At 39.1% G+C, this 26195-nt stretch overlaps 5 protein-coding genes across 15 annotated transcripts in view; 3 read left to right on the top strand and 2 right to left on the bottom strand.

Moving 5' to 3' along the window:
• Positions 1 to 15304, bottom strand: part of LOC107265537 (serine/threonine-protein kinase tricorner) — a 62316-nt gene extending 47012 nt beyond the window's left edge. The window contains exons 1-2 of one of the 5 annotated variants that reach the window (XM_015735102.2): positions 14960 to 15304; positions 11581 to 11714 (exon numbers count right to left, since the gene is read on the bottom strand). In XM_015735102.2, the coding sequence (XP_015590588.1) occupies positions 11581 to 11714; positions 14960 to 14961 (136 nt within the window). In that variant the 5' untranslated portion in view covers positions 14962 to 15304. Of the gene's footprint in view, positions 1 to 176; positions 4020 to 11580; positions 11715 to 14576; positions 14726 to 14959 lie in introns of those variants that run through there. The other 4 variants (XM_015735101.2, XM_015735104.2, XM_015735099.2 and 1 more) reach the window with 4 other exon arrangements.
• Positions 7590 to 17870, top strand: LOC107265540 (transcription initiation factor TFIID subunit 11). Of its 4 annotated transcripts, none has more exons than XM_015735115.2 (6): positions 7590 to 7723; positions 15889 to 16029; positions 16139 to 16404; positions 16483 to 16570; positions 16657 to 16753; positions 16833 to 17870. In XM_015735115.2, the coding sequence occupies exons 1-6, from the start codon at positions 7703 to 7705 to the stop codon at positions 16964 to 16966; spliced, it is 747 nt and encodes a 248-aa protein (XP_015590601.1). In that variant the 5' UTR covers positions 7590 to 7702; the 3' UTR covers positions 16967 to 17870. The 4 variants fall into 4 exon arrangements, with proteins under 4 accessions (XP_015590601.1, XP_015590605.1, XP_015590602.1 ...); XM_015735119.2 differs by lacking the exon at positions 7590 to 7723 and adding an exon at positions 15461 to 15763; XM_015735116.2 differs by lacking the exon at positions 7590 to 7723 and adding an exon at positions 15461 to 15770.
• Positions 17871 to 17966: 96 nt separating this feature from the next.
• Positions 17967 to 19271, top strand: LOC112494035. Its single transcript, XM_025082806.1, has 4 exons — positions 17967 to 18259; positions 18332 to 18509; positions 18582 to 18819; positions 19052 to 19271. Exons 1-4 carry the CDS (start codon positions 18093 to 18095, stop codon positions 19246 to 19248), a joined length of 780 nt encoding a protein of 259 aa, XP_024938574.1. The 5' UTR covers positions 17967 to 18092; the 3' UTR covers positions 19249 to 19271.
• A 47-nt stretch (positions 19272 to 19318) lies between these two features.
• Positions 19319 to 21587, top strand: LOC107265539 (histone H2A.Z-specific chaperone CHZ1). Of its 3 annotated transcripts, XM_025082805.1 has the most exons (4): positions 19319 to 19452; positions 19589 to 19837; positions 20302 to 20507; positions 21092 to 21311. In XM_025082805.1, the coding sequence occupies exons 2-4, from the start codon at positions 19701 to 19703 to the stop codon at positions 21262 to 21264; spliced, it is 516 nt and encodes a 171-aa protein (XP_024938573.1). In that variant the 5' UTR covers positions 19319 to 19452; positions 19589 to 19700; the 3' UTR covers positions 21265 to 21311. The 3 variants fall into 3 exon arrangements, with proteins under 3 accessions (XP_024938573.1, XP_024938572.1, XP_024938571.1); XM_025082804.1 differs by lacking the exon at positions 21092 to 21311 and adding an exon at positions 21399 to 21587 and having other exon boundaries at positions 19406 to 19837; XM_025082803.1 differs by having other exon boundaries at positions 19406 to 19837.
• Positions 21588 to 21619: 32 nt separating this feature from the next.
• LOC107265541 (biogenesis of lysosome-related organelles complex 1 subunit 4) lies at positions 21620 to 23354 on the bottom strand. Of its 2 annotated transcripts, none has more exons than XM_025082807.1 (4): positions 23118 to 23354; positions 22831 to 22902; positions 21977 to 22227; positions 21620 to 21895 (listed from the first exon to the last, which is right to left on the bottom strand). In XM_025082807.1, exons 1-3 carry the CDS (start codon positions 23175 to 23177, stop codon positions 21991 to 21993), a joined length of 369 nt encoding a protein of 122 aa, XP_024938575.1. In that variant the 5' UTR covers positions 23178 to 23354; the 3' UTR covers positions 21620 to 21895; positions 21977 to 21990. The 2 variants fall into 2 exon arrangements, with proteins under 2 accessions (XP_024938575.1, XP_015590606.1); XM_015735120.2 differs by having other exon boundaries at positions 22006 to 22227; positions 23118 to 23312.
• Between the last annotated feature and the right edge of the window lie 2841 nt (positions 23355 to 26195).

The following is a 26195-nucleotide window of genomic DNA, read 5'->3' as shown; positions in this document are numbered from 1 at the left end:
AAAAAAAAAAAAAAAAAAAAACACTAAGAACTTAAAAAGCCATAAATTACAGTGACGCAAAACAAGATCCCTCTTATCAATCCGAGTGCCATGAGTAGCGAATCACAAATGTAGATAGCGCGGCGCAAGGTTTCATCAGTAACTGATAAGATGTGATCAAAGCATCAATTGCCTACCTGATTTGCCAATTGGGGGCTGGCCGAGTCTGCTGAACCACCTAAGAAACCGTCTAGCCGTGGTAGCAGCGGGTGGTCTGCACCCCTCGAGTATGACGACGCCATTGTTATTATTGGCAGCACCCCTATCAGGTGGTCCGGCCCGACTATAGGGTGACATCCAGGCGGTGGTGGTGGTATTCTGTATGGTGGTACCCTTGACAGTGGTGATGGAGCTGGTGATTTTCGCCGGGTGCGGAACCCAGTCGTCTGACGCGACGGGCATTTGTTTAACTTTCTCGTCAGCCAAGTCGAAGGCAAAACCACAGAATAGGAAAGTCATTCAAGACAATTTTCTTATTTCACGTCTCTCAGCGAAACCGATCATCAGGATCGACGAAAATCAGCCCCCTCGTCGTACGTTCCTGGTCGACGATTTTCTTTGTCTTGGATCCCAAGGTCAGCCAGCACTTTCGCCGATAACGTAATTTACAGTCGTTATCACAGCCGAGAAAAGAAATTGGTCTCAGAGTCTCCAGATCCGGATCGATACTTCCTGAGGCCCCGTCCGAGCGCAACTGTCGCCGAATTGACCCTGAGAGTAAACAAGGGGGAAATATGGCCCGAAGGTGGGGGTCTAATAGGAAATAGCAATGTGGTGGGACTTTTCGAGTCTTATCAACGCAGCGCGAGTTATCGCGGTTAATGTCACCAGCGGCTCCTCCAGTTTTCACTTGCGTAAGAGCATTCGCGCGATTACGTTCGACGAGTACCGACGGCCCTGCGTCACGTGCCGACGCTCTCTACTTGTTGCACGTCAAGATCAGTACTTCAAGTCGATAAAGAAATTTTGCAATTGTAATCACATTGAAAAAAATTTTTTCGTAGCGCTCCACAATCCTCGTCTCTTTTCCTTGACTATCGCCATACGGGGCACCAGAAATTACAAGACAGCCCTGAGGTCCCCGCTCGCACTTGTTGGTCCGTTAGAACGCGACTTCTGTAAGCGCCAGCAATAAAGCGACTTGGGTTCTTGGCGCGATGATCAGAAACGATATTAATGATCCTTCCTCCTTAGGTCCCTTTTTTTTTCGTTTGTCCCCACAGGTTATCGAGAAACAATCTTCCTGATAGCGAAAACGGTTTTTCATGTGATCCCACGTGGCTCTCCACAAAGCACTTTTAAAATAACGTTATCACAATTTTTGTGACAGGTTAAGCGTTATCCCGGCTTTTGTCACAGGCACAATTTCTCTCACAGCCACTTATTCCACACGGATATATATATATATGTATATAAACACGTAAGATCACTGATAACTCATTGAACGTATGATAACATCGTTCGATATTGATATCCTTGTGTGATACCCTAATCACAAATCAAAGTCGGTCCTCGACTGATAACAAAGTTCGCGAGGAATTCTGAACGTACGAAACTTTTGCGCGCGACTGTACCGTCCACCTCACGAAGATTCCGACCTCGGGTTGAATCGTCACCGGTGGCGGGAATATTTAAACTTTTAAAGCAAAATTATTTTTAACGCGCTTAATCCGCCAGATCGACAGATTCTTTAGGATGATAAACATTATTGCACTATCTCTTAATTATTGATCTTGTCAATTATTTTGGTCTATTTAAGGTACTCCGTTAGGGTTGAGTTAGATTGGTCTCAACGGCAATACTGGTTACGTGAACTTTTGACCTTCGGGCTCCAAGTCGGATACGAATATCGATTCGCTTGTATTGGTGATTTTTTCTTTAAAGGTCTCAAACGTATCTCACACCGTCGCACCTTGGTCCACACCGAAAAAATTTCGTATCGCTTGGACACTTGGTCGCAGCTCTCGCACACCTTGCGATTATGCCTTTAAGTACAATTAGACTTTTTCTTCGTCGTTTACGTACAGTCAGGCGATACGTTGGAGCTGGAACGTTCGCGGACGTGGAATAAGTGTCGGAACCCGCCGAGCGACCGTACCGCGTTATTGTAAACAGAAAAAAGAAGGCTTAAGGAAACTTCGTCGAATTCCAATAGCCGATGACAAGAGCCGTCAAAATCGAACTGTCCAAAGTAATACAAAGCAAGGAAACGTGGCTGGGTACCTTGGAACGAAGTCAGCAATATTTAACACTGCACTGTATATCATATACCAGTTCCGCGATCGTCACTTGAGAACGCGCCTTTAGGTCTCGGAGCAACGTCTGTACAAAACGGCACTCTGCTAGCCTCGTCTATTCCGAGCGACAAGTCCCAGAGTGTCAGAAGCCTGTCCACCGGTGTATATATCTATACAGAGAGAACTGCCAAGGCGAGTTTCCACGAAGGAGGCACACCACCGGCACTCGATGAAATCCAGTCCGAGTCAAAGTAAGTTCAACCAGGTTCCCGAAAGTTCACCAGGTATTGCGTCGCGTCTTAGCACAGCCAATAACACACGGTCACAGGACGTTGAGTAAGCCCATTGTAAACCAGCCAACAGGCCCGACTCAATATCGGCTCGTCCCCGCAAAGAATGCTCGGCCGGTCGCGTACTAGGCAGACGGAGTCGACAACGCCAGAACCACTTCTGGATCAGCGACCAGTTGAACGTGACCGTTCCTTATCCAAAGGTAGACACAATAACTGAACAAAACTTTCAAGTGAAACAACAAATTCCTACTTGGTTATAACGTCGTCAGATGTAAATTCTCACAATCATCCTTCGAACCCGTAACACTCGATCACCATTCGAATTAAATCACCGAAAAACTTCAACAATGCTTAACCTCAAAAAAAAAAAAACACCACCTTCCAGATGGCTCCTGTCGTACACAACCCCCGGAGCAACGACTGTCGCAGTCTTGAACTCGATTCCCGGTTCGTCCCGTGAATTCAACAGAGCCGCTTAACCCATGTTGACAAAGAAAAATGAGCGTCAACGGACTTCGTAGAGGAACGAAAACTCGAGAGAAACTTGGTAAACAAAAACTGTACACTCTGGAATCTCAACGAAGTTCTCGACCGGTCTCACGTTTCGAGTATCGACCACGAACTATCTCGCGCAACCTAGAAGGCGTCACGTATACAGAAGTCCGTCCGTTGGCACGGCAAAGACACAACTAGTCACGGCACAAGCAGTCTGGTACCTCGTTCCATCTCAGGCCAGTCCTCCTGGTACGTGCCTAGTAGGTACGGTCGGGGGCCCTACGTCACGGATCCGTGGCCGGACACGGAACGCAGCAGCCGTACGGATCGGCTCGAACTCGCGCGCAGCTCAACTGTCTTTCTCGGGTCTGGCAACGTTCGCGGCCTGAGTCGGGCTCGGCCTGGCGCGGAGACCGAGTCGACCGGCTGGATGGCTACCCCCACCGCTCGACGTCGAACGCTCTGGTTCACGGTGGGCTAGTGCCTATGCGAGCGACGATGGCTTTGGTGGTGGCGACTCGTAGTAACCAACGGTCTTCGAGCGTTTCTGCGACTGTGTGCGCGACGCCGGACGATTGTAGCGACTTTGATGATTGTTCTTCGCATTAGGGATGGAGCGGGGTCCGGGGACGATCGTGTGTGCGCCGATTTTTATTTCAAGTCGGATGGGGACGAGGGGGTAATGAAGTCAGTAGGTGTGTCGGGAATTAAGTGTGTCGCGCGGTATCGCTTTTGACGCACCTTTGACTTTATCTGCTTGTGTGATTCCGACGATTTTACAGATTGTTTATTATTATCCCCGAGTCACGTGACTCGCGCGCGGAAACTTCGAACGGAATTTGAATGGGCCTCTGGGTAATTCTGTGAAATGGATTGCTGTATCGTTAATTGGGCATAGTGTGGATTATATGTTACGTATTAGATACGATGTATGTTACATGTGGTATACTCGTCTATATAGTATATTATATATCATATGTAGATCATACATATCGATCAGATATATATTATTGTCATATCGATGCGAAAATTATTTTTAACAAAATGGCGCCGTGTCCACGAGATCGTATTTGATTTTTAAACGAAGGACAACGTATACATATATGTATACATATATCCGGGCGTTGACTTATTAATTTTGCAACGCGTAACGAAGGAAGGTCATCGCACGTCGCTGGAAATGGAAAGCCTCCCGAGTAATTACACTCGTTTCGTGTGCCCCGCCATGTTTCTTTTGAACGGGCAAAAACAGAAAGCGTGTCCGAACGGCTGAATAAGACGGCGTGTCTATTTGTTGCATGTGCAGTTTTACACTGGCATGATATTAAAGATTCTTCCTAGACGCAGGGAAGACGTAGGCGTCGTTAATGGCGCCGAATCAAATGCTAGAAATAAAAATTAAAAAAATAAATAAAGCCTCGTAACAACGCACTAATAAAACTCCTGTGTATAGTCCGAAACGAAAATTATCGAAATTTCTATCCTTTCGACGAAATTACACAGTCAGATCCTTCACGCCGAAATATCATGACTTTCACTGTCTGGATTTTCCTGCTAATTGGTACTAGGCTAATTGCAGGATGATCCATCTGCCGCACCTTCATTAAAATTCGACACTCTGTTTTACAGACCCCCCACCCTTCTGACGTTTCACTCGAAATGCTCCTTGGCACGGACTGTACTAATTGTCGCTTTGTAAAAAATAAAGAAAAAGGGTTATCGCGCTTATTCTTCTTTGCCTTATGCATTTTTATAACCATAATGTATATATATATATATATATCTCTAACCAGACTCGTATCAAGGTGCAAACACGATGAGTGTTTTAACGCATTATCACGTCCCGTTATCATTTATATTGCCGGCCTAAAGTCGCGTTTCCAGGAAACCACCGTATAAAAAGAGACCCCATACGGATAATCACATTTGCCAAAGAGACACTGTGCCGTTTGTGTATAAAATCAGCGTGCCAGTTCAAATTAGCTAAAGCGCGTAAGCACTGTGCGAAACGGTCTGATAAGCTAAATTTTTTTTCGGGTGGAAGAAAAAAAATATGAAAATACACAAAATTTATTTTACATTAAAACGCGAAGAAAATTGCATAAAAACAATCGGTCGACTAATCACGATTTTATTGTCTATTTGAATGAAGTTGTCAGCGATAAGGTTCCGAGACTACAGATTCATCTGTACGCAACGTTATCGCTTCGTTGTCTCGGCTTATATACGGAAATTCATTTTTACAGATAACAGACCAGTCACGTGTTTCTAATAACAGTGATAACTCGAGTGATAACGAAGACTGATTTTTTTTTTCCTTTTTAACTTCAAAACTGCAGCACGTGCCACGAGGGTGAATTGAAAGGAAAAAAAATCCTGTCACGCACCAACCAAATGGCTAATAGCGTAATTCGCATGCGAAAGTGCTCGCGGATATCTGGTACCACTTTGCAAAAAATGAACAATCACCGTCTCGTCGAACCGACTCGTGCCGTAGCCGGATACACTTGCTGTGGTTAATCAGTAAATTTTGCACGGTTTTAAAAAATATATATATATATATACGCGTTATTCTCGTCAAACCGGAAACTCAAAGAAAGTGCCGCACGCGTCGAACCGTTCACGGAATTGCGGGCGGCCGCGAAACAAACCACGGAAATGATTTTTGCCACGTAACGAGGGAACCAGAGCGAGTAGCCGGTCGAGCGATTTCGAATTTCAAAACGAGACCAGCCGTTAAGTTGACTGTAACGATTTTCGAAAAAAAATTTCTCCAAAAAAAAAATCTCAACCGAGTAAAATTTTTGACACGTGTCATACCGCGCAGAAATCGTATTAGCGTGTTCTCAAAGTTTAGTTTCTCAGAGCCATTGGCGATAATGACTGTACGAGTCGACTTAAATATTTATTTAAGATTGTCAAACCTGAGAATAAGGGGATTCCTCGTTATACGTGGTAACGGAACACGTGTGTGGCGGGAATTATAAATTCGATCGTCACGTTGATAAACAATTATCATGAAATTATCCGTGCGCCTGCGTGTTATGTAAAATGAGCAAATCAATCCTGCTGCGTATAACACGTAACGTCAATATTTACGTTCAATTGATATCCCGATATAGCGGCGTTAGATATAGAATATATATAAAAAAAAAGTACATAACAATGATTCGTATGTATCCGCTAATGAACATATAATAAACAAAGTTTCATCAATTGCACAAAATCAACATCCACTTATGATTCCCCGTAAGATTTCCTCGAAATGCAAAAAAAATTAACGGTTAATTTTTTTTCCACAAATTTAACAAAAAAAAAAAAATTGCACAAAATTCGTACAAAAATATATTTAACCAAAATCACTTCGAGAGCATCGTTTCGTGACGTTCGATAGATAAAGAGAAAAAAAAAATTATCATCAAAGAAAATTGAAGACCGCGTTCGGACTCTCTGCGATCTCAAACGTCATCGCGTAACTGGGTTAAACAGTCCATACGACTAATTAATGACTATCATTAACGGGGCCGACGAGTTCAACCGTATCCAGTGAACCATGACGGATTGCATCGCCGAGCAAAGCTGACTCGATAGAAAAAAAAAAAAAAATTATTTTTCAACATCCAAAACAAAGTATCAACCTCAGAAATCCTAGACCCATATAATCCCGCGATATCGTAGAGACAAACAAAATACATCGATTACGTCAGATGCGATCTCTAGTTTTATCAACAAAAAAATTGGTACACAAAATTTCCGTAAAGGGATTACGAAATCTACAAAAAAAAAAAAAAAATATTTAATAATATTTCTGTTACGTTCGCCGGCGTCGGACGACGTCGTAGTACCAAGCGTTAAATAACCAGGCGCCATAAGACGATCCCATGATGGCCGAGGCAGTTATGCAACCGCATTAAAGAAGGAAGACCATGTACAAACGTGTATACCTACTTAACGTCACATGTGTACCAGGCATAAATCCACCTACTTCTTTTACAGCAACGTAACGCCCAAGTGAGTTTAACCGATGCTGGAAAATTCTAGAGTCCGTTAAATACCCGAAATGAAAGGTAGGCCGTAAAAACAACGACAAAACTAAATTAGCAAAACAAACAATCAACGACGCCCGTCGCAATCGATTTATCTCCAGCACCTAATTTTCCCATGCGACATTATCGATCGCCAAACGTACCATCGAAGTCTCGACCAGCCAACGGATAATGAAGTGTCGACGATCGAGAAATAAAAAGTCCCTAGGAAAAATTCCCTAGACGCGCTCGTTTCGCCTCGAAGCTTCTAGAACTTTCGACGGTAAACCGAGGAGAAATTTTTTTTGACCCTAGTTATTTAAATGCGTTAACAAAAAATTCCCTAGGACAGTACAACCGTTATATATCCTGCGTCCTATTCCGCGCAGAGTAAACGACCAAGATACATCTCTTCCGCACGGTGCATCATCGCGGTTGCAACACTCGACGCTATAAATGTCGAACGGGACACTGAAGCCGTCGCGATTATTATTGCGATTACCGTGAATCGAGTCTTTAGGAGATATATATACATATATACACAGCGCGCAGTCTCGCGAATGAGATTACAAGCCAGCAAGTTGCCAGTAGTTATACCGCTATCCGTGCAGCAATGGGAATAAGAGTACACCGGGTGAGTTCAACGTTGACAAAATATTTTTTCTCTGAGTTGGTACCGTTATAGAAGAAAAAAAATTCCCTATATAATAAAATCCTCAGTTACCATTCGCTGATAGAAAATTATTTTTTCGCGTTCAACGAAGAACGAACGAGACGTGTTTGCGCGAGCTTTGTTTGTCGCTGTCTAGGGACTTTTTTTCTTTCTTTCGTTATTACCACATTCAACCACTCGAGACGGCCTCTCGTACGTGTTACGAAATGCCGTATCGTCGGGTGACGTACACTTGACCCAGAACACCCACGAACCAGCTGGCAATAGGAACGACGGCCATTTCCCCTCGATGGCTGGCTAAGGTGTTCCAGAAGTTTGTGCAGTTGCCAGCACTGCTGGGATTCACTGCGCGGCTGCAGTTGGCAACGGTTCAAGACGCAGTCCCGGCCTGAGTGAAATACTGCATTAGTACTTTTTTTTTGTTTTTTTTTTTATACGTTCTATCGAAGTGAGGTGGGCGATATTATTTTTTTTTAATATATGTCTGTGTGTATGTATATATATATGATCACGAGTCTTTCACGTAAATCAGCTGACTATTCGCTATAAGAGTGAGAAAATAATTTTTTTTCCCCTATTTCCGGAAAATACGTCAAATTTTGTAATTCCCTGTCTAAAAAAACGTGCTATTGTTATTATCGTACGTTTAATCGGTCCGTCGAACCCGGTGGGCCATTGGTTAAAAAAAATGACTTACGTAGCCGCACAGAAAGGAAACTTGAATTACGCGCTGCGAGAGCGTGCAATCAGTAACGTAACGCGGCAATCGATTTTTTTTAAATTATCAACAATAAAAAGGCAACTGAGAAAAATTATGGAAAAAAACCGTGACGGGAAATCGTGACGTTAAGATTCACGCCAGTTGGGTAAAAGTATATACATATATATTATGTTTACCATGGATCCCGCAACAAGTTGTTCCGAGGCTTGTGGCATTATCCTCTAAGAAAAAGAAAAGAGAAAAAAAGGGGAAAAAAATGATCGAGCAAAAAATCCAATTCCTCGTAACAACGTTTTTATTGCCAATTGTCAGCAATAAAATGCAAAACTCTCGGTTTACTTCGAAAGTAAAGAAATTTTTCGTGCGTCGATCGTTCCGCTACGCGTAACGCAATATGCAATATTTTTCAATATTCATATGTATATCATAGAGAATCATAAAGGCAGTACATGCAAACGCACCAGAAACCGGTAGCAAATAGCGCAAGGATTTCCACTCTGATAAAGTTCGACGTGCACGCGACAAGACGGCAAATATATATATATATATCGATAAACAAAGAACAATTGCAGCCGTTATCAACGACCGCGAAATAATTTTTAGGAATGAAACGACCCGCGGAATTTTCAACGCAGCGTAATCGTTGCATTAAGAACCGTTAAGCGTGTTTTACGCGAGATGGAATATTCCCACGGAATGAGTGGGAAGGTGGAGGGGAAGGGTTAAGAGTGTCTGGCACTAAGCGATAAGCGTGACCAGAAGCGGGCAATTCGAAAATCATTAAAGCGACAAGACGCGTCACGGACGCTCGGATCCGCGAGATTACGTGAACAGAGACGAAAATAAATAGTACCTCCAAGAGACGTGCTAATTTTGAAAATTGGCAATCGTCAAGGTGTCGAATTGAATTCCGGCGAACGAACGCGGCCGCGAATAAAAATATTCGGCAATGGCATCGTGCTCCTTCGTTGTTTTCCTTTTTTTTATCGCGAAATTCGTGTCATGCGTGAAAAACGTGAAAACTGGTGAATTTGCAAAAAAAAAATTGTTCCATCTAAATTTCAAAAAATCCTTCCAACCGAATGACTTTCTGCGAACGAACAATACGCAATTCCGCGCCATTGTTATCACTGAGATTCTCGGGAATCTGAGTTTATCTTAGCCTGGGCGAAAATACAAGCAGACGCAGTGACGGTTATTACGCGAATAAGTAATTTTGAAACAGTAAGAAGTCGCGCGTAACATCCGGTTATTATTTTGGACGGGTCGGTGCCACGACTTCCGTCGCGAAAGAAACGCGTAAATCGTGCGAGCGAGAGATAACGGAATTCGTATCGGGACTGTCAACAAGGCCGATTCGCGAAGCGTCATGAACAACGTGGACGACTGTTTTGGAAAAAAATTTAAAAATAAAAAAATATAGCCCACGTGAACGCATACGTCACGCGAACACAAACTTTCTATTTCCTCCGTAAGATTTCGCGAGCCGCGAGAGCTCGGTGGAATAATGATAACAATGAAAACGCGAACGAGAACAAAGATGGCGCCAGCCGTACCGTCGTACGTCCTGGACGCGGAATCACAAATCGAAATGATCGAGCGGGATTTCCTCTTGCGGTTAAGACTGTCTAAGCCTAAAAGGAAATGAGACACAGACAGAACTGAGGTTGCACGCAGAAAGACAGAGACACCGGGGGGGTCTGGAATCGCGTAAGAGTTCTTCGTGGTCTTGAAACGTCAACACTTTCTCTGTGGCCCAAGTCCGTGATCCACCACAGTGATCCCGTGGTCTGGGCTATTGTTTTTAATGGCGACGAGCAGCCTTTTTTTTCGCGATTCCAATCGATCCACTATCGGAAGAGTCAGGCCGATCCCGATCACGGCTGAGGTTGCCGGCGACCTGACCCCATGTTCATGCAACTCCAATTTCAGGGTTCATAGGGATCATACCAGATCTGGCCCAGGAAGCAATTTTGTTTCTTTTGTAAATGGACGACTGTTGATTAAAATTTAAAATTTTTTACAGTTCGCAATTCCACTGTCACGAGAGTTCAATGCGATCGGGCGTAAATCGATTGAAAAATAACAATGACAAAATTTTTATCGATTCGTTCCGATATTATTTTACCGCCGAAACGATCGGGTACAGTCTTTCTTTTTTCCGATACCGGAGAGACGCTATGTGTATGCATGACGAATTGTGGAATTTCAGTGAAATTCCTACGTACGGATTATATACGTCTATTGTCCGCAACGTTCGAATAATCTACGAGGGGTACGTTTATAACGGCGTCGATGAATTCCTCAGGGCGACAACACAACGAACAAAGCGTCATCGGCTGATCGTCGACGTCACTAGGAATTAATGGACGATGAGCTAATTGTGTATCGTTAATAAATGGACCAGCCAATGTGAAATGAATCAATGGAATGGTGGCAGCACGTAATAATATCATAGCCGTGGCAACAGAAAAAAAATTCCAAACGAAAATTCGCGAAACTTTTACGCGAAATTGTCAGGACAATTCCGACGTCCCTGACTTCGACCTTGGATCTAGCAGATGTTGGCGCGCTAAAAATAGTATCTAATCTTTTTATATTCATACGTATTCTCCGAACACTGCGACAAGGTACCGCATAGTTCAGTTCACTTACATAATTTATATTTCTACTGACCTTTCCAGTAGACGCGAACCCATATAAATTATATATTTGTACAGAAAATTAAAAACAAAAATCATAATATTTAAATCAATTTTTCCATTATCATTCGTTATCTATATTAGAAAATAAGATCGATTCACCGCTACCTCGTTTTCTCTTTGTTTAATGGAACTGTCACTTTTTCAAAATATTTTAAGTAGGAATCGCATATCCCATACCATACGTCGACGGGACTACCGGTATCGAGGTAGTTAAGCTTAAGGTGCATTTTCAACGTCAGGCGTCATCGCGTGGAACAGATTAAAAAATCGCCGAACAACACTAACAAGGCGTATATCGTTGTCAATGATGCGTCAGACTCTTAGTTAAAAGTATCTGACGCATTGATGAAAAAAAAAAGAATTTCTCAAATTAAAGTTTCATAAAGACTCACCTTCTTGGTTGGGGTTGTTAGAGGTGGGGTTGGGATGAGAAGTCAGCGAAGAAGGCGTATCGTCCTCGGCGACACCCATTGTCGTTGCTGCCGTTTGCTGATGATGCGTCTCCACCTCCGAGGCCTCTTCGCACCTAAAGCAAAAAAAGAAAAAAAAAAAATAGAGAAAAAAGTAAAAGATGCATCAAACAAAGAGCAACGTAAAAAAAAATAAATAACAAATAACGTATATGCAATCCCACGATGCAGCGGGAGTGTCCAATTGTCTTCAGACGGGCATCGAGCCGTGTCGTAAGAGCGACAAAAATGTATTATACGCGTTTCCCGGCGTTCCGGTGGGCGAAGAGAGAAAAAGAAAAGACAACAAAAAATCTGCGCCCTCCCGTACGTCAAAGAGCGGACTTTTTTTACCTTTGATCATTTTCATACCAGCCACCGTATAGAAAGTGCTTATACGAAAGCTCTGCTCCTACAATGCTTAAATCTGCTGCTTGTACATTTGATTTATTAGCTAGCGAAACGTATATACAATATTCTACATTGCTCTCGTCATAGAAAATAGTTCTTGCATTTTCGTATGGTACAGTGCTTACGGGTAACCATTGTTGTACGATACAATGCTTAGAACTCTAAACCCTATACCTATCTTTACTATCCGAAATTATGATATACAAAGTATAGATACAATGCATAAATTCAGAGCCGCAAATAGTTCCTACCTCGTGCATCGAATCCGGATACTTTTATCTATCTCTCCACTGGAAAGCATTGCATACAGAAAAGTACAGGTACAAGACTGTATTTAACTTCATAGTTATACATTGCTCCCGTGACACGTAAACACCTACCTCCTAACTACTAAGCACGCGAAATGCCTATTTCCAGAGATTGCACACTGAACCGTATATGTGTACAGATATATATTTATGGACGGAGGTTAATCTCTACATATATGTACATATAAAATACGATCCTGGATCTCGTCACGCACATGGCGTACAGTGAATCGCAAATGTCGATCCCCCAGCAGTGCAGCTAGAAAATGATTGCTGAAAATGGAGGGTGATGCGTGTCTAACGAAGAATTTCGCTGTCGTTGCTCGTCGGCCATTTTGTCATTTTCACTTTCTTTCGGTTGCTCTTGTTAACCCTTTTCTCCTTTACAACTTTTTATCTTGACTGTCATATACCGATCAAGGTGCAAGTCTGCAAGTCTTGACTGACTCGTAGGTCAGCATTACCAATTGGCTGCCAATGTCCTGCACGTGAATGACAAGCGATACTGTTTAAGAATACTAATATACAGAGGGTCGTCGACAGTGCATAAGCATGTAGAGATAGTCTGGAAATGATTGTTAAATGATTATGAGTAATGATGCTTGAGTTACTGATTAAAAACTGTAACGGGAAGCGCTTATGTGGAAGTAAAAAATTGTTACTGTAAGACTGTGGACAGTGATGCTTCAGCGTCTAGTTTTTAATAATCTAGTACATTAGTAATGAACCGGTATGTGGTAGGTATCATACGTGTTGAGATTAACAAGTCAGCATCCATCAGGTTTTATATCCAGTAATTGCTGAAACTGTACTTGTTGCTAGGCATTGCTAACTGTGCAAAATGGTACATAAAGCCAATGGGTGTACGTAGCTTCTTGGATAACTGTTGTACATTATGAAATGCTTTTATACAATGACTCGATGCTTTAATGTTGTCCATGCTGGGTTGGTATATTTTGTTCTACCGATCCTGATTTATTCGTGTAATTTTGGGATGCTGTACTATTTCATAATTGTTGCCAATTGCTGGATTTTGTACTGTAAGCATGTACTGACATATGGTATGCAGAAATTATGCTGAGTTGATAACGGTTTGTTGACCTTTAATACTATTTGCTATTGGCATTATGTTAATTATATAGATATTTATGTATATTTGGATACACGGTGGTAGTTTGTGTAGGCACAAGTGTTTACATGCACCACTATTTGATTTATGCAATTTTGCAACGTAAGTTGCTAAGGATTCCTTTGAGACAGATATTTTAACATATACACAGTGGCTATTGTTGTATGCTGTTGTTTGACAAGAGATTATGTATTCTGAGTCAGATTCTTAGCTTGCTTAGCTTTGTGTTTATATACAGTTAACATCTGCAATAAAAATACAGTTTGCAAACAAGCCTTGGATATTGCGTTTGAATCATATTAGTTATTTTTGTAGTTAACTTCTCTTAGGACGGCGTTACAGGATTTTGTGTATGTACACTGGGTTTTGATAATAATCTGATAACAATCTTTTAAAATGAGATATTGTGCAGACAATGCACTGGGGAATGTGCAACTGAATGTTGAAATATAATTTTTGAGTTCGCACAAAGTATTCTTATGAAAGAATCACAATGACAATAAAATATTACAAAATATGAGTAGTGTTTAACAGTATTTTGTTTATCCTGTGATTTCCTGATATATTATAAAAAATATATACAGTATGATAAGCCAGGAAGTCAACACAATAACTAAGGGTACAGACCAGCTGCACATAGCAATCAATCTTGCTCAACAAGCGACATTACTGTTCCGTCTCCAGTTTTCCCTTATTTCAATGTAAATCTGATTCTACCTGGTAGCAACTCAACAAACAAAGATGTTATCTGCATAAAGCTTACAGTATCCTTCAACCTCTTATCACCAACTATGTAACCCATAAGAATTTACTTAGCATTTTTCTAGGCCACATGCAGAAGAATAATCTCATAGAATAAGTCAAACTAAATAAATCTGTACAGTGAAAAAATGCAAAACAAAGCTAGAAGAAGAAATGCCTTGCTACTTTCGCCAATCAAAACCAATTCAAAATTCATTGCATGCATGTAAAAAATATTTTTCAAGGATCCAACAATTCCAAAGAAAAGTTTACTGTATGCTACCACAAAACTATTTTATATTTGGATCGGTGTGAAGTATCCTCAGATACAATTCTAGGATACAACGAACCTTGTAAGCACCCTGGACATGAATCGAATGTCGAGAATAGAAATAAGAGGACACGATCCGCTCTAATCCGCAGAATGAACCCGTCCACGTTAAAGAGTCGAACGTCTTAAGCGTTCAGGAGTCCAGAAGAAAAAGTCCAGTCCAAAGTTACAGGACCGGTTTGACGTATATTCGTACGCGTATCCTCTCGCAAGGTACCCAACGTCTTGGTATTTCATCCACCACAATATACCAAAGACCACAGTATAGAACAAGTACACAAAGAAGCAACCGTGTTTATGACAAAATGCACGGCGTCTCGATGGACCCAGCGTCCCACTCCCCGTGTGCACTTTGCTTCAAAACATTTATCCACGATTATCCAAGGAATTTGTGATACTCACATCTTAAAACATGAAGCTGGATTCTGACCGCATTCACTGGCTATTAAAATGAGGACGCCGACCGTCTATCTAAGATCAATCGAAACACTCATTCACTCACTATTATCCACTAATGCCGACAAATCAGCTTGGCGAGAATTGTCTTGGACCAGATCAGCTTCTTCTCGCCTCGTTTACGATTAATTTTACAGCCGCGAAACGACCGGTCGTTATTTAACACTGCTCAGTCCTTTTTGCCCTGAGCCACAAACTCGAACCGGATCCCGTAAACTCGCGAAAACCTTGGGAAATACGTGAAAAACGCGAAAATTCTCAGGATATTGACAAATACGGCGTCGCGACACGAACGAGTAGTACACTCGACAGTATCGGTGCTGCCACCGCGCGCCTATCGGGACATTTACGAAACTAACAGCCCGTTTTACGCAACGCGAAGGTTGATTTTTGAAATTTTGATTTCTGATTGTTCCTCAATTTTGAAATACAATGATTCTTCTGAGTAAATGGGATTGTTGACGTTACATTATATTTTTTCGTACATTTAGTGTTGTGCTACCTTTCCGAGGGATTTTGTGCAACGCGCATCTATGCGTGAAAGCGGACGGTACGTTGAATCGTATCAAGACCGGTTTACACGAGGGTGAATAGGGCGCCGGGACGATTGACGTCAGTCTAGAGCGAACAGCTGTCTGCGAATTCTGTCAGAACGGTCGATATAGTTTGGTCCAGTCTTTTATTTGATTTTTTCAAGGGTCGCAGGACGTTTACGCAGTAAAGCGCGCCAGCTGGAGGCTCTGACATACGGTGATAAGTGTGTAGTAATGTATTTATGTAATATTCTTATTTTCTGTTAAGATTTTTATTTTTTTTTCTTGTGTACATGTTTGTATTTATAACCTATAACTACATATGTTCTACTGTTTATTTAGAAAATGGATAATATATTTGGTAAGGATGACTCCGAAAATGAAAATGAGCTCATTGATATTGAGTATAAGGATGAGAAGGATGGTTCAATTTTGATGAATAAGGATACTGATAATATGGATATTGATAATATACCTATTAAGGTATGTAAGCGATTTTTTAGGTTATTTCGTATTATTAATTTTAGATATTATTAGTGAGTTTGTTATTAGCAAGGCATAATTAATTGATTGAGTGTCATTATGAGTTTAGATGGAATCCGACGCTATGAGCTCTCATTCGCAGTCTGACACGGAGGATATGGGTTCTAGTTCTATTGGTACGGGAATATTGATAGAGGAAGAGTTGGACATTGTCAAGCATGAGCTTACCAAGGAGGAACATGAACAAAGTGCAGAGGATTTGTTTGGCAACGATATTATGCTACCGCACTCAATGCCCACTAATATCAAAGACAGAAGGGAGAGTAAAGAAAAAAGCAAGAAGGAGTTAGAAGAAGAGGAGAGAGAAAAGATGCAGTACGTCTACACTGTTTAACAAAATCATAAAATCATATTTTATGTGAAACTCGATATTTCATGATAAACTCATTTCAGGGTTTTAGTTTCTAATTTTACGGAAGATCAACTCGATAGGTATGAGATGTACAGGCGAGCTGCTTTTCCCAAAGCAGCAATTAAAAGGGTAATCATTTATATTAACCTTTAAATACTGGAATTTAGAAAAATATAAACAATTGCAATCAGAATATGATTTAATTAATATTGCAGATCATGCAAACCATCACAGGCTGCTCAGTCTCACAAAATGTTGTTATTGCGATGTCTGGTATTGCCAAAGTTTTTGTTGGTGAAATAGTCGAAGAAGGTACTTACAACTTAGTTCATAATATCAGAATACTTTCCTTGTACATTTGTACTAGTAGCACTTTAATAATATACTTTAGCCCTTGACGTGATGGAAGCTCATGAGGAAACTGGACCGCTGCAACCAAAACATCTACGGGAAGCAGTGCGAAGATTGAGACTTCAAGGTCAAATTCCAAATGGCAGAGCCCACAAGGCCTTTTTTAGACTTTAAATGTAATACAGCCAGAACGCAGCATTTGTCGGTAAAACTAGTAGTACAAAGTTTGTATCAGATTAATCGAAATTCATTCTTGCGGTAACAAAATATTTCATCCTTTTAAACGAAAAGGAATTTTTTGCTCTAAAATACTATTCAAAAGGGATTCTTAGAATAGTTTTTCTCTTAACAAAATGCGATGAGCCAATCAATAGTATTTATGTGACTAGACAGAATATGTGTAGCATCAGAAAACAATATTTTACAAATGAACGATTTGCAATCGACTTCAAGAGAATAGCAATGTCTATAAAATTGTATATTTTTCCTAATTATCCATGAAACGTTGAATCGTACAGTCGAATAATCTATTTACTCTTTTTCATTTTTTTAATACGGTTTGTCATTACTTTAAGAAGAATAAATTATTTTTCTACGTTTCTACTTTTGGTTATCAACTATTAATTATGCGTGCATTTATTCGTTATTCTTTGTGTGCCCACTTGCGTGTACTTTATATCGAAAGCTTTTCATTTATCCAATTCGAGTAGATGTAACTGTACTCGAAGCTTCATCATTAAACATTTCCACCATTTTTCATTACAGCCAAGAAATAGCTGTGCTTCGATTAATTCTACTCAATTAAATGAAAAATTCTCATTGTGCCGTACAGAATGTCTCGCTTCTTATTTTTCCCGTGAACAATGAAGCAAGTATACAAAATCAAATGGTTCCTCCAAACGGGCTAGTTAAGTCTTCAGTAGATCAGACAAAATATATAATTACAATATTTGATAGGACTAGTAGACTCATGTAAATAGATGAAAAATGATATTATCGAAAAAGAATATATATATATTAAAAATAATAAGAGATGTAAGTTTAGAACAGATATTTAGTCAATAAACTCATACTGAACGTAATACAAAATTGTACAGTATTAATTGTCATTCATTTTCAAAAAAAAATCCAAATCATCACAGACAACTTCGTGACAAGCGCAATGTCAATTTATATGCGCAGCCGAACTGTCACTTTGCCTTTATTTTTTAAAGTTTATAGAGAAAAGGGCTCTTCTCTTAGCTTTTCTATAATTCTATTTTAATCACAATCTCTTTAAGCTGCTCATAAAAATCATGATATGCGCGTATTATCCGCATTAGTCCTTACACATTGTTTCGGCTGCGTCATACCAGAGGATTCGGATGAGGAATTTAGCATGAAGAAATCTAACCTTTCCATAATGAAGGATAAAGTAAATCCGATGAGTCTCAGGGATGCAAATTACAGAGAAAATATAAGCTCGAAGTAACCAACCATTGTTTTTACAAAGAAGTTCATTTTATAATAACCCTCATTAACACGTTGAATTTTCTTCAGAGCTGAATATCCTCAAGACACTTGTAACGCCATGAGAATACAACATTTTTTGAGTGAACCAAGAAAGAGTGCTAAAAGATACGACAAGGATCCAAAAAGTAATTCCAGCTACGCCGATCAATCTTCACCGGGAAACATTGATTGGTTATCGGAACGTCGACAGATTGCAGATACCCAGGTGAATAATAATGGCGATAAACAATAAATATTAATTCAATTTAAAGATTAAACCGAATTCCATAAATATCAGAATACACAGTTAATTCGTCATCGTCGAAGAATTCCTCGCTCCCGTCGTCATTGGAAAGAATTTCATAGAGGATTTCGAAAGCCCAAAAAGGACACCGCGAACTATTACGAAAACGATTCTTACGACGAGGCTCGAAAAAGTAAAAACGTAAAAAATGAGGATCCAAAACAGCAGCATTTCATAACCCGATACCCTCATAGAGTAAAAGAAATGGAATGGAGGCAGGAGGACGAAGGATGTAGGTTAATTAAGAAAAGACAAGAATAAGTATTTTCCTAATTCGACCCTGTGTATCGATCGTTTGCGCATGCGCATAACAAAATTGTATTACTTTGATAAATTTCTACCGAAAGAGGGGACAGAACGAACGGAGTAAATTTGGAGTTTGTCAATTCCAAAATGGTCCCAGCCCTCGATTTCTTTTCAGTAAATAAAATTTCATTATTTTCATACAATTACTGTGCTTACAGTTCAGGAGGATCCTGAGGGCTGGGACGATTGGAGCAACTGGAGCGACTGCAGCGCCACGTGCGGCATAGGTCGTCGAGTTCGCTGGCGTCATTGCACAACTGAAAATTGTGCACCCGGATTAAAAACAGCGCAGATGAAGACTTGTATTTTGCAACAATGTAGGAAAAAGAATTTCCTCAAATGGCTAGGAATGTAGCTGTAAATGAAACACAGATTATAGAGGCAGCGAAAACAAAGACAATACCAGAAAATGAATTTTTCGCTTGTCTTACTAAAACAGCTGAGCAGCGCGACACGTGTGCTGAAAATTTTGATTTTCAATTTCATCAAATTTTACAACCTCACACGTAACAGGATGACATCATTGGACGCTTTGTAATACCAATGTCCTATGCCATTCGTACGTTAGTTTTGAAACTGTCTGTATTACTACCCCTGCTAGTGGTAGTATATTCAGGTGTATCCAGTACAGAGAGCATTGGGAATTTGACAAAAAAAGAAATTAAAAACACAGCCAATGTTACGCTTGTATCCAGTGTGCTACAGGACGCTGCAAAAAATACCTCGTTACCCAGAAAGGATGCAGTAGCAATTGTGGAAGCGCCAGTGGATGGCAGGCAAGAGCTCGAGAAGGAAGGCGCAACAAAAATGGAAAAAAAACGCGAGAGTCAAGTCGTACGTTCAAAAGAAAAGGTCAAATCGAAATTACGAGAGACGAATAAGAGAAAAACAGACTCTTTGGAGATTTTGGATGACATAAACGAACGGAACGTAGAAAATATCAAGTATTTAAATATGCATCCTTGTATACAGGGTTATTCACTATAAAATTGTCAAACGAAGTTGGTTCTACTATTAGTAATCAAATATACAGTACAACTTCAGTCGATACTTTTGAGGTGAATAATCCTGTATACAAGTATCGAAAATTAATCGTATCTTCGTGAAAATAATTTAAGACACTACACTAGGTGTGACGCTATAGTGAAAGTATCACGGAATCCGAAATTTTCCATTGATCTTACATATAAACCGTTCTCATTGGTTTCTCTCGATTCGAACGAAACGGTTTTTTTCCATGGAACAACAAGATTCTGTTTCATGAGGCTCCAAGGTTTTTTTTTACCACGCCTTAAAAATTTTTTTCTCTCGAACCAAGAGATCATTAGCGTCTTGCCTGGCAAGCTTATAACCTCAAATACGATTCCTGATAAAGGGTGAAGCAAAATATTTTATTATTCGTTCGCAGAGACGACAATGAAGACGAGGATAATTCCTACGATCAAGATAACGAGGACGTAGATGATAATTGTAACGACAAAGGGCATATTTTCAAAAGCGGTATGAGAAATAAAAAGGAAGACGCCAAAAATGAACCCTCGCATTATTCCGAAGAGGGTCAAAGATCGGACGACGACGACGAAGAAGAATTCCAGCGCAAATTCAAACGTGGTGGTACGTTCAAAAATTGGCATAAGAAAAAAAAAGGGTATTTAGGAACGCGTAGATTTATTACATTGATAATAAGTGCAACCTTATGCATTGATTTAAAAGAGAAAGGACATTGCAAAAATGTCCACAGGGTATGTGTGAAAGTTCGTTAAAGCAGTTTGTTGGTTAAATTAATGCAAAGTGGTTAGACGGCTTTTTAATCGGTATCGATTTATTCTCTAAAGCATCAACTGTGCATTCGTACGTGCGTGTGCACATTATTCCGAACCAGGTGCAACTTTCACCGAGATATTCAAAGAGCAATAGGAATAAAAAAGTGATACAACGTTATAAATACATGTATCTAAATTTTTATTACTATTCAAGAACCATAGGCAATGTGCAATTGCGCAATGATTCATTAATGAACTTTTACTAATGTATGATAGAAGCTTGTGGTGCGTAATAATATTTAGAAATAATGTATCAATAATGTTTTGTATTAACAAAGAACCCCGGGCAGAGGAGGACACGTTGATGATTTATAAATAATAGATCAGAATTTAATGTATCTGATGTACATACATACTCGTTTATAATGCCTGCAGGGAGACACGGTAGACAGGGACCTAAAATCTGGGACCAATGGGGTAAATGGTCCAGTTGCAGTGTCACTTGTGGTATGGGAAAGTTGACGCGATGGCGCCACTGTATCGCTGGTAGTTGTTCAATTGGCGAAAAAGAAGCGCAATTAAAAACCTGCACGTTCGCTTCGTGTTGAATGGGTGTATTAATTTTATTCCTTTCAGTGGCACAGTTAGATCTGTAATCGATGTTATAGAGTCCAAGTGAAAATAAATAATATTTTCAAGTGCTATTTCGTTTTCCTCGGTTTCTTTTCTTCTTTTCCTGCAGAAGACGAACCAAAAATTTGGGATCAGTGGAGCAAGTGGTCCTGCTGTAGCTCGTCCTGTGGTCCTGGGAAATTAACAAGATGGCGGCACTGTGTTGCTGGAGCTTGCCATTCTGGCGAGAAGGAAGTTCAGATTAGATCCTGTCAATTGGCAGCCTGTTTGCACTGATTTGTTCGATCGATATTGTTGTCTTGAGGCATAATAAAAATTGTAAAAAGTGTATTAGGTGGAAATCCAATTTATTGTATAACACAATTTTTTAAATTTAGTAGTAATTGCATAAACGTTATATCTTACTCGAACTAAACAAATTTTATAATAGAAGTAAAGAAAGAACAGACTTCAACGTTTAACAAGGATATACTTGCAATGGTTAATGTTATTAACGAAGTGCATACGTCATATTTATTGTTTGTCAAAGTAATCATCAGTCTTATAAATGATGGGTTGTTCAAAACTGGTTGACCTTTGCACGACAATGGGTTCTTGATTTTTTTTCTGGAAAATTCAAAATAACAAACGTCCGCATTCATATTATTATTGAAAAGACCTTAATAATTATTAAATACGTAGAAATACCTCTTTTACAAGTTTCAACTGTGACTTACAAAAAGCGACAATGGATTCAGCATTCCAAATATTGTTTCAGGTCCGCCCAGTTCAGCTTCCGCATTATCGACGGCTGTTTCCAAGGCAGTAAGATCGGCGTTTGCTCTGGCGACGAAAAAGTTCAGGGCGTCTATACGCTTGCCGAGATTTCGTAGCTCGGGACGTATCGAAAGTAATCTTGGAATATGGCCGCTCATGCATTCTGCACCTTCGGTCTGGACCTTTTGATGAAAAAGTATAACAGAAAAAAGACTGAGGTTGCTTGAACAGGGTTCACTTCTTACGTAATGAAAGTGAATGGCAAAACACGTAGAAATTCAAGACAGTCGCCAACATAGAAACTGTCTGATGTTATATTTACTGGAGTGTGATTTCAGTTCGGTCGATATTTACGACTCAAGCTTATTCGTCAGGTCACCTGGATCGCATTGGACGGACCAGCCTGTGAACTTTGAACTTTAATCAAGCAGCGTTCCAGACTGCCATGACCTACCCTTTAAGCTTGATTCACACTGGGGAATGCGGAATGAATGCATCGGAATGCAGAAACGACGGTACATCATTTAGCAGTTGCGTAAAACGTATGGTTAAATGTGGTTGATTTTTATAATCTTTCTTTACACTCTCTGAAACGTGCCTGGAATATGGATTTTAACAAAAAATAGTCTCAACTAAATTGCACATAGTACTTTGCTGTACCTAATGGCTTGAAATTAGCAATATAATTTTTACAAAAATTATGAGTGATTATGAGTTATAATTTATGACGATGATCAGTCATATAAATTTGTCAATGACGATAATAAGAAATATAAATTTCTAACCATTCCAATAATGGACTCGAATTCTTCCAGTCGCGTCATCATATCCTCGATAGAGTCGTGGACATTTTTCATCTGAAATTGAAAAACGAAAAACATTCACAAAACCTAAGTTCTACATTGAAAGTCAGACTAGGGAATTTCTCTCACAATTTATCCCACTAGACTGACACAAGGCTATCTGGGCCACAGAGAAACCTGTCTAACCAGTAACCATCGTGTCCATAAAAATCTACAACGTCACGTAAAATACGTTAAGATAAGGAAAAACAAAAGTGATCAATATTTACCTGGTCGGTCAGATCGACCTTAGCGTAAGCCGCATAATCTTTAGCCAACTCCTCAATCATTATTAGTCACTGGTAATTTTCTCCTCATGTAATATCTGCCAGTGGAAGCTACCCGAAACTCTGACGGTTTCCCTGGAATGAGATCTAGAGTTTTTCACGGTACTACTAGGACGGTTGGTCATCATGACAGAAACTAGTGCGCATGCGCAACCAGTATAGAAACATGGAACCCGAGTACAAGTATTCATATGATTGCGTGCAACACATTTTCTAGGATTTTATTGAACTGCAGTGCATCACAGGTTTTAATATAATTTTTAATATAATTTACATTGGGAGAATGTACGTAAAATAGTTTTATAATCAATTTTGCAATGGCAATACTGATCGATGCTTATTAATGCTTGAATAAAATTATTATTCAGCTGGAATATTGTAGAAGGGTCTTATTATTTACTTTCGTTTAATTCTCTTTAACTTAAGATATCTTTAGGGAATTGAAATGTAACGGTTAAATTGATACTTGCCAATCAGTTTCACGCACTGCTGCATTGACTCGCATGGGTATTCTGTATTATATGGCAGTAAAGAAATTACAGTATGAAAATTATCTTATAGCTTCATTTGAATAGATCGCGTGGCGTGTAATTTCGAACGCGTTCTTTTATCAGCTGAACATGTATAATTATGATTTATGTCAATAATTTGTAATTGCGTTAAAGTAGCTGTATTTTTCTCACTTGAGAAAAGTTTCAATGCTTATGGAAATTTGGCACAAGAGTCTATTCAGTATTTTGATACGATTTATTATTTCGAGATATTTCTCCGCGTTGAACGATATTTACCATATTAGAAATTCGAAATAGAATTTTCATATTTTTTCGTGCAATTAGGTAGCCATCAGCAAGTCTTTTAAACAAACTTAATTTTATTTTAGATTGCATGTGTAAATCTAAGTTTTCAATTAATTCAATTAAACATAGAACGTAGAACAGATCTGTTGTATATTGAATTCTTGTTTACTCCATTTTCAAAAGTGCACTTTGCAATTGCAACCAATTTACCTAACGACTCCGTATCTTCCAGCAAGTAACAAGCTGACCGAAAGTGGCTTTGAAGGATCGTGAAGAGAATATTTCGAAAAAAAACCTTGATTTAATGAAATTTTGTAAATTGCTACTCCTGGCTGTATGGAATAAAAATCATAAAATTTACTTAACACGTACCGTAACTGCAATTCCGCACTTTCTTATCTACTCTACAAAAAATTTCACTCGTTCAGTTGGAATCGCGTTAATAATCTGAGTTAAGTAATTGTATTTATTGTTTTGGTCCAGTTATCACAGATAGTGCCATTTCTATTATTATTATTATTACTTTCAAAAGACCATCTAGTCAATATAAATAGTTGCTACATAATACAGATGCTGCATGAAACTTTCACAGTAGAGACGCTACAGGGTGTTTCATTAGAAGTCTTTTTTGGCTCGTGACGTAATCCCATTATAAACTACCATTCTCAAAGCATTCATTGAGATTAATATTGACTTAGAGTACCGTAGGAAACGTACATTGCATAACGTATTAACTATATACCATTAGAAAGTTTTAATACGAATTTTTTGATCCGAATTTCATGTTAAATATTTTGGCAGTATCATATAAATTAATGTAATAAAAATAACGTTGTGTTAAGTCAGCGAATACAAAAAACTAGAAACAAGTGTTTTTGAGTTACATGCCATTTTTCCAAGTAGGATTTTAGCCGAATGAAAAAAAAAATGTGTTAATCGAATAATTTTTATAAAAATTTCCTGATCGAAAGTATTTATCAATATTTATTATTGATCCCGTTTTGACGATTTTTTCAAATTTTATTGTGACACGTTAATCAATAAGATTGATCGTAACAATAAAGCGAATTCGAAATTTTTTTAAACGCCAATTTCATTTTTTCGAAATCCGCAATAGAGTAGAGACGCACATTGTTGCTCGTAATTAAACTTTCGCGCGTTTGCAACTATCGTTTAAAAAAAGTGATTAAGTGCACTCTTGGGGATATGTCATATATGTATAGATAGACACGATGTGCTTATACGGTCAGTGAAGAGTGAGAGTTTATAACTACATTCTTCTTAGTTCGCAGTGAAATTGCCTTAAATCGTACTGCTCACGTGGCAGCTGGGTTGTTGCGTCCAACTGGTTGTTGGTCAGTTTCCAATTTAATTTTTTTTTTCGTTCCTACTAAGTAACCAACATAGTTAATTCCTGGGACTTTCACAAATGTAACTGTCACTAATTGGAAATTCTCCTGCGCCTAGTTAAATGCATCAAACGAGAAACTAGTTAATAAATATAATTTTTTGAATAAACAATTTTAAGCAATAAATTATATTTAATTTTATTTTAGTAAAGGCACTAATTCTTTTTGTTTGATCCAATTTTCTTTAAGGACCACAGAATTTTGCAACTTGTACAAAATTTATATTATCCTAATAATAAGTATAATAACTAATTATTAGTCGTTAAAGAATAAATATTTTCTTTCTAGTCATCATGATTAATCGCTAACCAATTAATATTTTTATGATCAAAATTATATTCGGTATCGATCCACGGACTTTGTGCAGTGCTGAAGGTGTAATAAATCAATGACTATGGTACAAAGTCATAACAACGATAAAATCATGAAGAAAATCATTACGTAGCTCGTAAAGCGAAGGACGCCGTAGGAAGAATAATTAACACGTGTCAATCTCCAGGCAAAAGTCACTCCAATGTTGTTAGTACGTATGCGTGTGACGACAAATTTACAATTTATTTATTGTCAATACACACATTGGAATTAATAATTTATAACCTTGTAAGTGGAAAAGGTTAGTCAGTTAATAAGTAATGGGAAATAATAGTTTCTGTGAATGTACATTATAGGTAGAAAATTAGCATAGAGCAATGACTGTATAAGAAAATTGTAGCAGAGCACAGAATGTTCATAGTAGTCAGTGGGTGTCAGATAATAGTTTTTCTATAATATATAGGGTGTATATTATGTAAAGTAGTAGAGCCATATGTATTCTT

The sequence above is a fragment of the Cephus cinctus genome, unplaced genomic scaffold (genome assembly GCF_000341935.2).
Source record: "Cephus cinctus unplaced genomic scaffold, Ccin1 Ccin1_scaffold0228, whole genome shotgun sequence".
Taxonomy (NCBI): Eukaryota; Metazoa; Arthropoda; class Insecta; order Hymenoptera; family Cephidae; genus Cephus; species Cephus cinctus.
Note: the sequence above shows the minus strand (reverse complement) of the source record. Positions and strands in the feature narration are given on the sequence as shown.

Bases quoted from the DNA above. Each gene is read 5' to 3' on its own strand.
- LOC107265540 (XM_015735115.2), top strand. From the start codon at position 7,703: ATGGGAATAAGAGTACACCGG. The intron at 16,030-16,138 runs GTATGTAAGCGA...TTATGAGTTTAG, and splicing joins TTGATAATATACCTATTAAG to ATGGAATCCGACGCTATGAG. The intron at 16,571-16,656 runs GTAATCATTTAT...TTAATATTGCAG, and splicing joins CCAAAGCAGCAATTAAAAGG to ATCATGCAAACCATCACAGG.
- LOC112494035 (XM_025082806.1), top strand. From the start codon at position 18,093: ATGCGCGTATTATCCGCATTAGTCCTTACACATTGTTTCGGCTGCGTC. The intron at 18,260-18,331 runs GTAACCAACCAT...AATTTTCTTCAG, and splicing joins AGAGAAAATATAAGCTCGAA to AGCTGAATATCCTCAAGACA. The intron at 18,820-19,051 runs GTAGGTTAATTA...CTGTGCTTACAG, and splicing joins GAGGCAGGAGGACGAAGGAT to TTCAGGAGGATCCTGAGGGC.
- LOC107265541 (XM_015735120.2), bottom strand. From the start codon at position 23,177: ATGATTGAGGAGTTGGCTAAAGATTATGCGGCTTACGCTAAGGTCGAT. The intron at 22,903-23,117 runs GTAAATATTGAT...TTTCAATTTCAG, and splicing joins AGGTCGATCTGACCGACCAG to ATGAAAAATGTCCACGACTC. The intron at 21,896-22,005 runs GTAAGTCACAGT...TGAATTTTCCAG, and splicing joins TGAATCCATTGTCGCTTTTT to AAAAAAAATCAAGAACCCAT.
- LOC107265539 (XM_025082803.1), top strand. From the start codon at position 19,437: ATGTCCTATGCCATTCGTACGTTAGTTTTGAAACTGTCTGTATTACTA. The intron at 19,838-20,301 runs GTATTTAAATAT...ATTCGTTCGCAG, and splicing joins CGGAACGTAGAAAATATCAA to AGACGACAATGAAGACGAGG. The intron at 20,508-21,091 runs GTACGTTCAAAA...TAATGCCTGCAG, and splicing joins GCGCAAATTCAAACGTGGTG to GGAGACACGGTAGACAGGGA.